The sequence below is a fragment of the Passer domesticus genome, chromosome 3 (assembly GCF_036417665.1).
Source record: "Passer domesticus isolate bPasDom1 chromosome 3, bPasDom1.hap1, whole genome shotgun sequence".
In the NCBI taxonomy this organism is placed as follows: domain Eukaryota; kingdom Metazoa; phylum Chordata; class Aves; order Passeriformes; family Passeridae; genus Passer; species Passer domesticus.
In genome coordinates, this window is record NC_087476.1 from 24,673,968 (window position 1) to 24,688,614 (window position 14,647).

General features: G+C 37.8%; 1 protein-coding gene across 2 annotated transcripts in view; it reads left to right on the forward strand.

Annotated features, from left to right (window-relative positions):
• FAM83B (family with sequence similarity 83 member B) overlaps positions 1 to 12,903 on the forward strand; it is a 56,625-nt gene extending 43,722 nt beyond the window's left edge. For both annotated transcript variants that reach the window (XM_064412212.1, XM_064412213.1), the window contains 2 exons: positions 1,313 to 1,437; positions 3,490 to 12,903. In XM_064412212.1, coding sequence (XP_064268282.1) covers positions 1,313 to 1,437; positions 3,490 to 5,845 — 2,481 coding nt within the window. In that variant the 3' untranslated portion in view covers positions 5,846 to 12,903. The remainder of the gene's footprint in view (positions 1 to 1,312; positions 1,438 to 3,489) is intronic.
• The last annotated feature ends 1,744 nt before the right edge of the window (positions 12,904 to 14,647 follow it).

Below are 14,647 nucleotides of genomic sequence, written 5' to 3' on the forward strand. Positions count from 1 at the left end.
ACAACCCTTCCACCTTTACAGAGCACCTCTGCTATGATGTGCAGCCTGCCCTTGTGGCAGTCCTGCTGAAGGTGACATTCCTGTCTGCTCACAGCTCCTACATTCCACCATTTCCATATATATGTCATGTATGTACAGAGTATGTAATAATCGTGTAGATTCTTGGTTTTTACTGTCAATGCTAAATTATGGATTCTACTCCCACTGGAAAGCTTAGGGTTCCTAGAAAAACTATTCCAAGTCTAGAAACTACAGTAAATATTGTGATTGTTCACAGTTGTCTTCCAAGCTGCTTTTATGTCTTGTGAAGCATTTTGTCTCATATTTACATGAAGTAGATGCTGGTAGTTGGTTTGCATTGAATGTAAATTTTAGTTTTTTCTATAAATAAGCATCTTCTATGTAACAATTTCTGTTAAATGTGTCTTTTTCTTCTACATCCCCATAAGAACTTTTTGAAAATTGTTATTAGTACAGTCCATGAGGTATAGTAACAACTTCTTTCAAATTTTCCATTTCTATGAACATTAAAACCCAAGTGACGGTAAAGAGAGAAAAATTACAAGATGCTGACTTAGTTGAATCAGTTTCATCTGTAGCCTGGGATAAAAAATCACCACATTTTTGAGATCCGGCATGGAAAATTTCCCAAGTGCCATTTACTGAGTTTGCATGAGTAAAGCATAAAGCTTAATAGAATTCAAAATCAGCTGCTGCATTGAGTTTGTGCTACCTATGCACGTTGTGTTACTGTCTCTGAATTTCAAAATGGGATTGATCTCATGGTGCAAAGCTGATAGGTAAATTTTATTAGTGGTAAGTCTGCAAGGGATTCTGACTCCAAGTGGTATAATTCAGTGGATGATCTCAGAGTAGGGTATGTGTATTTCTAGACACAACAGCCTTGTTCAATTAAAATAAAAGTGATCCTGTCTCACAGTTTCTCTGTGATTAGCAGAGATACTTGGAAATCATATAAACATGTGCATCAGCTGATGGAAAGAATTTTTTTTTACAATACAAAATCTCTTTCCCTTTTTAAAGATATCTTCTGCCAGAACTTCTTCTCTGAAGTTGTGGCTATGGAAAACTGGAATTTCATTCTCTTCAGATATAGGGAATCTCATCAGTATTGAAAACAAAACCATTTTGGGTCCCTAGGTGATTCTGTGATCAGCATTTAATTCCTTGCAGAATTTATTAATTTGTAATAATTTGACTTTTCTCCTACTGTTCCTCTGAATTTTAGCTCTCTGAATGCTAAACATGGACTATAGTAGATGAAGTAAAGTGTTTTGATTGTCTTTTTCAGAATATGAGGGTGCGGACAGTGAAAGGACAAGATTACTATTCTAAAACAGGAGCAAAATTCCATGGAAAAATGGAACAAAAATTTATTCTTGTTGACTGTAAGAAAGTCATATATGGTTCTTACAGGTAAGATCAATCACTGAAGTGTCTGTAGCAAATCTGTCATCTCAGTACTGCTGCTATAGCCAATTTTGGGGTTTTGTATTTGTGAAAATTATTCTAGGGAATCACATGGGTAAATTTGGTTATGTTTTCTGTAATGTAACAAGTTTTCATAGATACTTATTGCTAACTAGCCTAAGAGATCCTCTGTTCATTTTTCACAAATAAGAAATAAAGGATATAGGTTTTGCTACAGCTGAAGTGTTGTAAAAAGAAAAAGATTTGTCTTATGTTGTCTGAATTACTCTTGTTTAACATTCACTCCAGAGAAGTGAGTGTCAAAATTTTTTCATAAGATAGTTCCTCCATGTAATGATGTTCTAATTAGCGACTGATTATGTGCTTCTCTGGTGTATGATGGTCAAATTCAAAATTGCCCATGTCTCTTTCTGTGTTTGGCTGAGTTTCTGTATTCTGTTTTCCTTTGTATTTTCAGTGTATGTGAGCAAAACTGGCTGGAAGGACTTAACAGCCCTGCAGAGCTGGAAAAGACCTAAGTTAAAGCAGAGACAGTCTAAACTCACATATTATTAAATATTTTCCTTCTTTTCATGCTACACTTTTCTCCTTTGCCCAAGTAAGTTAGTTTCTGCCAGCACAGTGCCTGGGTGCCAGATCCACAGCCACTGCCTTTCATAGATTTCCACCGCTGTAAGCTTTTGAAAATCTGACCTTTCATTTCCTCTAAGACTCAGCCAGCCCCAAACATTCAGACTGACACATATAAATGGTAGTGAGGTAAGTGAGAAGTTCATAAATGACTCAGGGTAAGAGACTGCAGGGAGAGCCTGCATGCTTTGACATCTACACACAGTGTCATAGTCTGTGAGAATGGGATAGATTTTCTCATTCCAGTTCGAAAAACAACACTGCTTGGACACCTTGCACCATAGGGGCTGGAATCATCAATTTCTGTAGAAATTAGGCCTTCTTGGTAAAAGAATCTAGTGATTTGAAAAACAAGTTTTTCTGAACTCTGTCACTGAACTCAATTTAAAGTTCAGAGGTTTTTTCCAATATTATATGCTGTTCTTAATTGTGAGAATTAATAGGAGAAGAACTTAGGCAGCATGATTTGATTTAATCTTGATACATTATAACTTACTGAAAAATACAAAAACAGCAAAAAAATCCCTTAATCAGTAAGCTATTTTTGTGGACAAAACTAACATATTTTCTAACATCTAGAAGAAAAATACAAATAAATAATTTTTTTTCTTTTTTCATGAAATGTAGGATTTCAAAACAAATTTTTTCTTTGTTGTAAACTACAAATTGTATGTTGTCACTCCATGATACTAGTCTTGTTGCAGCATCCTTAATGTACATGTTAATTTATTTTATCTCATTTTGTAACTGTAAGTTAATTGCATGCAGCTACTTAGCTTTGAGCATGTGTTCAGTCTTCTACAGCAGAAAAAAGAAAAAAGCATTATCAAAGCATTATCATTTCAATTAAAAGAAATTTTCATATCCAGTGCAGTGTGCATACTAGAAAATGTATACTTTTTTCAAATTCTGAGATGGATCCTTTTGAAAATGTTTAGAATGAAGTACATTCAAAATTGCTGAAGCATTCGTGCATGTTATTTCGAATGTATTTTTTTCACAACATCATCACACAGTAACATTCTCTGACAAGAGGTAATTGAGTGGGTATAGGTTAGTCCTGCTGTAGACTTTGTAGAAGTGATCTTTTTCCATTAGGTATTTGTACTTTACTGTTCTGCATTTGTGAATCCTTTTTTAGAATACTTTTTATAAGGGCAATTATAAAGGTAGTTATAGACTCATTCCTGCTCCCACTGAAATCAGTGGAAAATCTCCATCTGAATTTAACTGGTGTTAGGTTAGACCTTCTGAGTCCAAATTACATGAATCTTGCCCTCAGCTTATTTATTTAGAAGGTACTTTTACAAGCCCAGGGTTTGTGTAAAAGCTTTCTTCTGAAGCAAGACTGGTATAATACTTCAGCTCAAAAGAACTGTATCTAATAGTCATTTGTTCTTATTTCAGCTTTATGTGGTCATTTGAAAAAACCAACCTCAGCATGGTTCAAGTTATCACAGGACAGCTTGTTGAATCCTTTGATGAAGAGTTCAGGACACTGTATGCCCGTTCTTCCGTTCCCAGCTCGTTTGCTCCAGAATTAGTGCGGGTAAACAGTCGCAAGACACTCTGGGATAATGATACATACCAGCATTCAGTGTCTTCCTTGGCTTCAGTTTCTAGCCAAAGAAACCTTTTTGGTAGGCAAGACAGTGTTCTCAAGATAGATCCTGTTTGGAAATCTCGTGGAAGATATGCAGTAAATGAAATAGATAAATATGGCTTGAGAAATCAAGCCTATAATAAGCAACCATTTAATCCATCTTTTAATGTTCAAAATCCAATACAGCAATATCAACCTAGTGAAAAAAATGAGCACTGGAAGAGACATAGTTACGCTGGAGAGAAGCCAGAAAGGACACCTTACCTATTGCTCAACAGAGCTATTAACAGAGCAAACAATCTACCAAATACTTGGAAAATGCCATCTGATAGCCTTAGTATTGTGTCTTCATTACGAGGAGGATATGCAAATAACTACAATATTCCCCAGCAGAGTTTTGCCGATCAGTTCTCACGACCAAAGGTGAATCTTGCGGACAGAAATTCAATTGTGCGGAGGTCTTTTAACGGGACAGATAATCATATCCGCCATCTGCAGCAGAGGATGCCAACCCTTGAGCACACAACAAAATCATTCCTACGTAACTGGCGAATAAAGTCCTATTTGAATGACCAGTCAGATTATCCAGTAGAGTCAAATGGGTCAGCCTTGGGTGACAGATATGATGGCTATGACACAGCTGAAAATATTAAAGCTCATGCACTGTACTCTCATTCTCGCTTGCGATCGTCATTGGTGTTTCAGCCAACTTTGCCTGAACAGCAGGAAGTAAGCAGCTGTGCAAGTTCTTCAAATTCAACTATAATTGGGTCAGAGGGAAGTGCAACACCCAAAGGGACATCTAACCATGCTCCGAGTGTGGAAGATGGAGCAGATAATAATTTAGAGGAGCTTAGCACAAACTCTCCTCTTAAATCAGATGCACCAACAGGCCACAGAATTCAGATTGCAGACAACAAAAAACCTAGTGTAAATTCAAATGCAGCTGGCGACTCATCACTGTATTTGTACACAACGCTGTGTACAGACAAACATGCAGAAAATTTGAAGAACCTTCAAAATGAAAATATGCTCAAAAGGAGAAGTTTTCCCATGTTTAATTCAAAGTCCATATTGGATCCTGCTACCAACAAACATGCATCCAATTATGTTTACAGCACATTGACTAGGCACAGACTTAAGCAGCCAGTTAGTCCAAAACTTCCAGAAGACATGCTGAAGAGTGCTAAAAGTTTGCATAGTGTAACCAATCACTTGCCACAGGAGGAAAAAGACCTGAAAGGAGAGCTGAAGAGCCCGACTGCTAGCAAGGCAATCTCCATGGCAGCTCTCACTGAAGCTAGCAGGGAGGAGTCTAGTAAGGATTGCACATCGAAGAAAGAAAGTAAGAATTCCCCAAGTTTTCTGAAGAAAGGATCCCAGAAACTGCGGTCACTTCTTAATCTCACACCAGACAAGAAGGAAAACTTGTCAAAAAACAAAGGCCCTTCCTTTTACAGAATGTGTAGTAGTTCTGACACATTGGTTTCTGAAGATGAGAATCAAAAACCAAAGATTTCTGAAAATAAGACAGATTCTTCCCCAAGGAGAAAAAGAAACTCATCATCAAATTCTCAAGGTAGTTTGAACAGAAGTAAAGAGGATGTCACCGGGAGTCCAAAAAAGTCTCCAAAGTCTCCAAAGTCACCGAAATCTCCAAAACCCCCATCTGATGAGAGCAATAAAAAGTGTCCTCTCTTGTGCCCCCTTGAAACTAAGTTCATTGAAACTGCAGGAGATCCGTCTACTCCAAGATTTAATACAGAACAGATTCAGTATCAAGATGCAAAGGAAATCTCCACCAATGCTACTTCCGAAAGCGCTCCTGTTTCTGCTCTCCAAAGAGCAAGTTCAGTGACACCACAGCTGGCAAGCTCCAAGCACCAAGAAGAGCTGAGATCTCGTTTGAGTGAAAGGCGTGTTTATAGTCGCTTTGAGCCATTCTGTAAGATGGAAAATGCCAGCCAACCTGCAGGAAATGCAGCCAACAGCAGTTCACATCTATCAGATATCAAAAGCAAGACCTTAGGGAATAATTATGGCAGGAGTAATCACATGGTCAGCTACAACTCAGCTGCTTACCACCCACTGCAGCCTAATGAAAACAAGCTGAGAGGATTTATGCAAAAGTTTGGGAACTTCCTACACAAAAACAAGTAATGTTATAATTTTGTTGATTATATTGAAATGCAGCAAGACTGGCAAATCTGGACATAATTTTAATTGGACAAAGACTCGTGGCAACTTTATAGAGTTGACTTGGATTTCTCCTTGGGTCTAGGTCATTGGAATGAATGTACATATTTTTAAAAATAATTATTCTAGAATTGTTATACTTAAATCTTCACAGAAATTCTCTGTCCAGAAGATGTCTCAAGGAAGTTGTTTATAGTGTTGATATTGTAAGATTAATTTTATACATTTTCCTTGTGAAGAAACTACATTCTAGTATATTTTAAGATTAATAAACATGGGGTAAAAAAGATGGGGGATGTTTTTAAACTTCAGATAATACTGTCTCCAAAGATTAGCCCTTCAAAAGTAGGATAGCACTAGGAATAGTAAATCGTATTTTTTCAGCATTTATTTACAATTTCAAATGATAAACACAAATGTAATGCATTGCATGTTACTTAATTTTTGGAAACCTCTTTTAGGTTTCGTCTTGTTAATAATTTACCATCTAGCATCTATTGAATTGTTTGGGCAGTAGATGGAACTATCTTACTTTATTGAATTTTCTGTATAATATGATATTTTTCTGAAGTATTTGGCATACAGATTTGAAAGTGACCTTAATCTGAGTTTTCATGGACTTGTTTACATGGTTAAACTAGTGTGAATGCAGAATGAACATTAAAAAAAATATTTATAGAAAAGGTGCCTTGAACATAAACTACAACTAGTTTAAATTTCAATGGGTTAATTACATTTGTACAGCATGCCAGTATTCTGTAATGTCTTTGTTAAAAAAGCTTTTTTATTACATTTTTCTGTTTGGTGTTTAAAAAAAAATAATGTGGACTTCCATTTCTCAGGTAAGTTTCTGAGTTTCACATGCAACAGTCTGTTTTAAGCGTTGCCAAATGTTTTGCAGCTGTGGCCTTTAAGTGTGGCCAGGTATTTTGTGATTTTAATGGCCTTATGTCAGGATGACTATTACAAGCACGTGAGGAATTAGGCAGCTAAAAGTGAAATTTGTAAAAATCACCACATCAAATGATAAGGCACCTTTCCTAAGACAAAGAAAGTATCAGTGAGGGGCAATAGTAGAAAGTGTTAAACTTCAGTGAAGGGATTGAGGCACCTAACTGCAGTCTAAGGGACATTTGGTTTATCTGAGCCAATGTATCATAAAAAATTTCTCAATAATAGGTGACTACAGGTTAGTGCTCACAAAAACAGAGGTGTGGTGATGTGTTTGGCCATCCACTTCTCATCTGCAGTGCACAGCCAGAACATTCAACTGGCTTACCCTGTCCTGGGTGTAAAGTTCATGTCTTAGAAGGACTCCATAACTATTTAGCTGTAAGATATTCTGTGACAGTTGTGTTCGAAATTCAGAATTTTTTTTTAAATTTCACTGCTGAAAGCTTACAATTCTTATACAGATCTTTGTGTTTCAGGAAAGAGTTTTAGGAGAAAACTTCAGTCTTAAATCTGAAAGGTCCCACGGTGTTCTATGGAGGAGTCCACCATGAAGGTCTTGGCATCATTCTTTAGAAAGAAATACCAGAAAGGCAAAAACGCACCAGTTAGATGGAGTCAATTTTCTTATCTACCTGTGACCCTGGGAATAGATTTTAAATGGAAATCTACTTCTCACTGAGAACCTGCTTGGGTTCCCATGAAGTCACTGTAGTTACTGTCAGTGATTTCAATGAAGCAGTGTCAGCTTTTTATTCAAGATTTTGTGCACTTTTATTAGGCCTTATGCATTATAGCAGCAACTGTTTCATTGTGGGGATGCATATTATTTATATGACTGACAAAGTCTTGCATCTCAGTCCTCTGCTGAAAGTTTAGTCTCTCCATTGCTTGTGATCACAAAAGATTTAATTAATTTCTTGGTGAACATTTTGTTCATTCCTTGATGAAATGCCATAGTTAGTATTTTTCCCAAATAAACATTTGTATTTAAATATTCCGTCCCAACAGAGGCACCATGTGTCTTAGTTCTCAAGGCATGTTTTCAGCATAGGCACAATGTACTTCCACAGCTAGGCAGACAACAGCAATGCCATACTGTACTTTTTAAAACACTTAATAATTTTTAGCCAGTTGGACATTTGCCCAAGATTGTACCTGAATTGAAGTGCAGTTGGTGTTAAAAATGGTGGGGGTAGTTTTAGGAAGATCTTTAGTTTTCCTTTGTGCTCTAGTGATCTCTGACATATGCTTGTAGGCAGAACTATATTTGGGAAGGAAATGAGGGAGGGAGAACAAGGATCTTGGGGCAAGTTTAGAAGAGAAAATGCTTTCCATATTGTAATAAGCTTTGGGAAATCTATACTAATGAAATTTGGAAATATTTACTGTATTTTTCAAAGTACATTGCTAATTAAAGTGTCCTCATAAGGCAGATATTTTAATTTACCAAGTCACCTGTTTTTGTAGATATATACTGCTGGTTTTTACCTGCACAGAAGATTAAGATCCTTCAGTGAAGAGCCTGCTCATAGACTTGATAGTGCAAAAAAAATCTCTGTAGAACTAGCATTTTTTTTTTCATTTTCAGCTCTCTTCTCAGAGTTCCCACATAGGAATGGGCTGTGCTAAGGCTTGATCTGAGGTTAATGAAAATGAATTCCACGGACCTCAGGGGAACTAGGATCAGACTCTTAATGTACTGACATCACTATTTCAGGAATGTAACAAGACCCAGTGCTGCTTGGGGAGGATAAGGCTCTGCTTGACACCAGGGGAAGAACAGCTTAATGCCCTGCCTGCAGCTACAGCTTTGAAGGTTGGGAAGCACACTGGGGAGGTCCACAGATGCTGCAAGGACCAAGTGTTCATTTGTTCCCTCCAGAACCTGTGTTAGTGGGAAAATGCTCACCCACTACTGTCTGATGTACTGATCTCTGATGTGATTGCCTCGTGTCTCCATGGGAACCCAGTTGTCCATAAAATAAAAAGGAAAATATAGGTGGCAAAAAAATTCCAGCAGATAAAAAGGATGTGCAGATTTTTGGAGGGAAAGGTTGGAATTTGTATTTTTTAACTTCTTTTTTCCCAAAGCTTGTCTCAATGTTTCTGCCTTTCCAAAGAGATGCAGTTCATTCAGTGTGTCCTAAATGTGCCTTGCACGTTACGAGTTTTACAACCCACACACACCCAATGCACTCCCAGTTTTGTAAGGCTGTGAAGTAATAGCTGTTGCCATGCATGACGGTCATTTGGCCATAACATGGCTTGGGAGTTGTGAAATCCGTAAGAAATGTCATGTCATTCCCGCATTAAATAAAGCTCCATTAGCATTGTCCCACATCTCTGTGAAGGCTGGTCAGGGTCAGGCAGTGCTGAGGGGGCTGAGCTCCCTCAGGAGCACTCTTGGGAGCAGAGAGTGGTGCAGCTGGGAGATGCAGGCTCCTCATACAGTGCTCATTCAATTTGTGTCATAAATAAACTACCCCTACATGCAGTCATAATATACAGTGAATAAATTGCTTCATTTCTTCAGCCTCGTAATAAACAGCTTTTGCTGCCTCTCAGACTGCAAAATTATTGGTTGTTCTCTTATTAATGACCTTGCACTGCCCTCTTTATTCATGCTAACAAACACGAACTAGATGTGAAGAAAGATTATAAATCAAGAAAAAGTGAGTTGCCAGCTATCTCATAAATTAGGATAGTAGTATTTGTGACAAACCTTGAGCAAAACAAAAAGCTTATCAGGCACTAGATGTTTGTGCATAGGTGAAAAATTACTATTCAAAGACACCAACTGTTTGATCATTTTTCAGCTTTCTGAAATGTATTAAAACATGTTGTGGTTTATAAGACATCATAAAAAATACTAAAATTTGTTGCAGGACAATGTAAAAATAAAATTTAAATTTACTCTACTAAGCTGTATGATAAATACATATGTTTTTTCATTTGTAGCATTATGTGGGGTAAGCTGTACAATCAACAAGTAGCTTTGCAACTGTGTAATGCAGAGATCAGTAGGGTTACCATGGTACTTAGTGTAATTTATTCCCCCTATCAATGTTGTATTGCACAGTACAGTACTTAGGAGTTTTTTAGTTTGTTTTCATTTAGGAAAGTTAGAGCAACATAAAGCTGCAGTAGTTCATGGGTAATTGAAGCCTGTTCCTCCAATTTTGCCTTCACTTGCACAAGCACATATTCCATTAGCACCTCAGTGAAAAGAGAGGAGACTACGATGCTCAGAAGACTGTCTTGCCATTTCATTCCTTATTTCAGAGAGGTGCTTACAGATAGATGTCTGGGTACCTTTATACAGGGTCTGAAATCTTTCATAATTTTCCGCTCTAAGAGTTACAGTTAGGTCTACAATTTTCACATTTCACATGATACTAAACATGTTGCATGTTCTGAGAATGCTCTTCTGTAATTGTAAACAGGATGGAAGAAAACATTTGTTCTTGGAGAGTTCAGAACAGGGCTCCTTTGGTGTTAAGCAAAGCTGGTAGTTCTGAGTTGCTTTTGTGATGTTGTCTAATTAAGTCATAAAACTTGTGCTGCAGACCCTTCACCAGCTCTGTTGCCCTTCTCTGGACACACTCCAGAACCTCAATGTCCGTCTTGTAGTGAGGGGCCCAGAACTGAACACAGTGTGCCAAGTATGGCCTCACCAGTGCCAAGCACAAGGGAACAATCATTGTCTTGATCACTGTTACTGATCCAGCGTGTCCAGGTCCCTCTGCAGACCCTTCCTACCCTCCAGCAGGTCAACACTCCCAGCTAACTTGGTGTCATCTTCAAACTGACTGAGGGTCCATGTGATCTCCTCATCACATCATCAGTAAAGGTACAAAGCAGGACTGGCCCCAACACTGAGCCCTTGGGAACACCACTGTGCTGGCTGCCAGTGGGAATTGATTCCATCCACCAACAGACCATACTGCTAGTTTTTTACCCAGTGAGCAGTGCTCCCATCCAAGCCTCGAGCATCCAGTTTCTCCACGAGAATGCTGTGGGAAATGGTGTCCCTGGCACCCAGATCAGAGTGGACAGGTCTGTAGTTTCCTGCATCCTCCTCTGGTCCTTGTAGACTGACATCATATTTGCCAACTTGCAGCCACCTGTGATCTTCCCAATAAAGCAGAACTGCTGGTAAATGAAAGGGACTTGGTGAGCACTTTTGCCAGCTCCCTCAGCACCCTTGGGTAGATGCAATCCAGCCCCATAGATGTGTGTGTTTAAGTGGTATATCAGGTATCTCACAATTTCCCCTTGGATTTTGGGGTTTCATTCTCCTCCTCATGCCTCTCTTCTAACTCAGGGGGCTGGTACCCAGAGAACAACTGGTCTTACTAATATACACTGAGGCAAAGAAAGCATTAAGTACCTCAGTGTTTTCTTCATCTTTTGTGACTGTGTTTCCCCCTGCCACATCCAAGAAAGGATGGAGATTCTCCTCAACATTCCTGTTGCTGATGTGTTTATAGACGGCTTCTTTATTATCTTTTCTGGCAGTGGCCAGGTTAAGCTCCAGATGGGCTTTGGCCTTTCTAATTTTCTCCCTGCAAAGCCTCGCAATATCCTTGTGATGTTGTCCTGAGTTGCCTGTCCCTTCTTCCGAAAGATATAAATATTTTTTTTTTCATATATATCTTTGTGGATTTTTACAAAATGTCTCTGTGTATTTCTGGAGGAGGATCTGGTTTGCTAAAAATTACTTGGCATCCCTTCAGAGGAAGCTTCTGTGGTGGCTATGCATTTTTCTTTCACCATATGTGTTCAAATATCTAAAACTTCAATGGTTAAGTGCAAAAGATAGTTGGAGGGAAAACCAATAATTTCTGATGCGTGGGCCATGATACGTGCTTATTTTGAAAGTGTTGCTTCCATATGTAAATACAGCTGGGAGAAAAATTGCTTCTTTTCTCTCCAGAACACACAGAATTTATGCCAGTTGAAGTAGAAATATTTGAAAGACTGAGCACCAGTGACAATTTTTTATTGTATTTGAGAAATGAATGCAAGTAATTAATTAGCATTCAAACACTGGACTCCTACATGTCTATTGTATGTCTGTTCTTGCCTCATTTAGCAATCAACATACTCAAAATTCAGACTGATGGTCTGGAGCTTCCCATGCTCTTCAATATTACTCTGAAGAACTGTTCCAATGAGGCATTACAAATATGCTTAGATTTTTAAACTAGGCCATCCCAGGATAAAGCATACCACACATACATGTTTTGTTAGGTTTTGGTACTAAAACTCTCAGTGCAATCCTACCTGATGTATTGTGGGTAATTGTTGACTACGTACTTTCATTGTTTTGTTTGAGTCATGTCTGATTTTGACCCATGGCAACACCAGATTTAGACATCATGTCTGACAGGTTTATTTCAAATGTCACATGTGCTGGAGTGAAAATGTTCTGATTTCAGAGTTTAGATCAATCTTCTGTAAAGCAGAGTATGTGGATCTGTGATGTTCCATAAGATTTCAGAAGAGGATATGGATGTGAATTTGAATTACTGAAAAACCAGAGGGACAAAACTAAAAAGCATTTACAGGTATCTTCACACACACCAAAAGAAACAAATAAAATCAGAAGATGAAATCACAAGTGAATATTCATAATGTTTTACCAGTTGAACATTTTGCCAGTTGAAAATGAAAGCTAGTGCACCAGCATGGCAGGAAACATAATAATCAGTTGTTATTTGATTTAAAAAAACTGAGGCACTAATCTAGATGGTGCGAAAGAAACATGAGGGATGCTACAAATACACAAGATCCAGAATGGATTTTCCTGCGTAATTTTGGGGGGTGGGGAGCATGGGAAAGGAATTCCATCAAGTTGGTTTCAATACTGACAGATGTAAAGGACTGTGCTGGTTTCATTTAAAACTACTTGATATGTAAATCCTTTTTTCCTAAGATGGAATTCCCGGATTACATAGCAGCCATGTTATAAGTATACTGTGTATGTACAAATACAAACCAAAAATTGCCTTGAAATAATTTATTACTTTATTTTTTACCAAATAAAATGTTTCTTTTAAAGCTCAGCTCATTTCTGTGTTAGTTTTTCGCTGGCTCATACTGTTACTAACAATTCTCATTTCAAAATTTTAAGCATCTTTTAAAAAATGCTGACATCAGAAATGTTGAGTGAGATGTTAAAAAACTGAGGTCTCAAAACCATTTTGTGGTAGCATCACTGCTGTACCTTGTATGAGACCAAGAGTTCACAGAAACCACAGAGAAAGGACCAAAGCCAACATCACTAAAATAAAGTAGCTGCAATAAAATATTGGCATAGAAATAATGAAAGTAAGTGGCATAAAAAATGTAGGGGGGTAAGGTCCACAGTGTCAGTATCTCATGTTTGCTTTCAGAGCCTTCTATCACTTCCTTGCTGTAATATTTTGGGGTTGTTTGCCTTCCTGTTAATTCCGCCTTGCTAGTAATGTCAGGTTCAATAGTGTTTTCTTTTTCCTCCTATCTCTGCCTTAATGTCCTCTCCCCTATTTAAATGAAACATCCTTCAGAAAATCTGTTTGCCTGTCTCTTGCATTGTACTTATGAGAATTAACTTCTGACAACTCCGTGCATGAGTTGTACCATGGGACGGCTCTTAAGAAATTGATTTTGAGTCCTGAATATTTGCTCAGTGCCTGTGAAAAAACAGTAGAAAACATAGTAGCCTTTCTGAACAGATTATGATCTATATATAGACTTAATGGAGGAAGGAAATTAAGAGAAAGAGAGGAAATTTGCACTTTTTCAGTTATAAAAAGTTGTAGAACATTGAGATGATTTACCACATATGGAGGCTTCGATGGTTGGGGTTGTGGCCTGGTGTCTTCAGGCACCCATGCACATACCTGTATGGATAATACTGAGCCTCCTACTTGTGCAGGAACTTCTACTTACTTCTAAATTGTAATTTAAGTAAAACTCATAATGGTTCCTTGAGTTCAAGTCTTTTCCCAGTTCCCATACACAAAAGTCATTATAATAATTGCTACCTCGTCTCCTTTACTATGTGTTTTCCTTACTTAGGAAAAAACATAAACTTACCCTGCCAGTAGCTCTGTGTGCATCATTCTGAAATTTATGATCACAAAGTAAATATATAAAAAACAAAACCCTTTTCATTTTTGAGACATATCAGTTGGATTGAGAAGGAAGGTATGCATATATCCTAATGAGAACAAGAATGATGAATGTATGAGTAGGGATTTCTGGCTGGAAAGTACTTGCACACCAGTTATTACTGAAAGTCAAAATGTGAGAAAACTTTTTTTGTCAAACTTTTTTTGAAAACGAGAATATTTAGAGTTTTGGCAGAATTACTTTATTGTCCAAGAATTCCTGGTAGCTGAGAAAGAGCTGTCACACCCCTTTGGCATATGGGAATCCCAATGCTTTACTGCTGCTGCATGCCAGAGTAGCTGTGGCTGCAGACATAGATTTCTCTTTGTTTTACTTCCATTTGAATTTTCCACTGCCTTGAATTTTCCAATAATATGGTGACTGGGAGAGTCCATTTCCAGGTGTGCAAATTAGGTCTTGTTTAGCACAAGTATGTTCCATATTGCTAAAGTCTGGATCCATAGGTTGGACTCAATTGGTCTCAGAGGTCCAACCAACTGATTTGGTTCCAACCTAACTGATTCTGTGATTCTATTAACTGTCCATAAAATTGCAGATCTTTGTATATACTAAATGGCCTTTCCCTATGTATCTCAAAAACTACAAACTTTCACACTGTATTTATGATATCCAGCTATTTTTATCTTGAAGTAG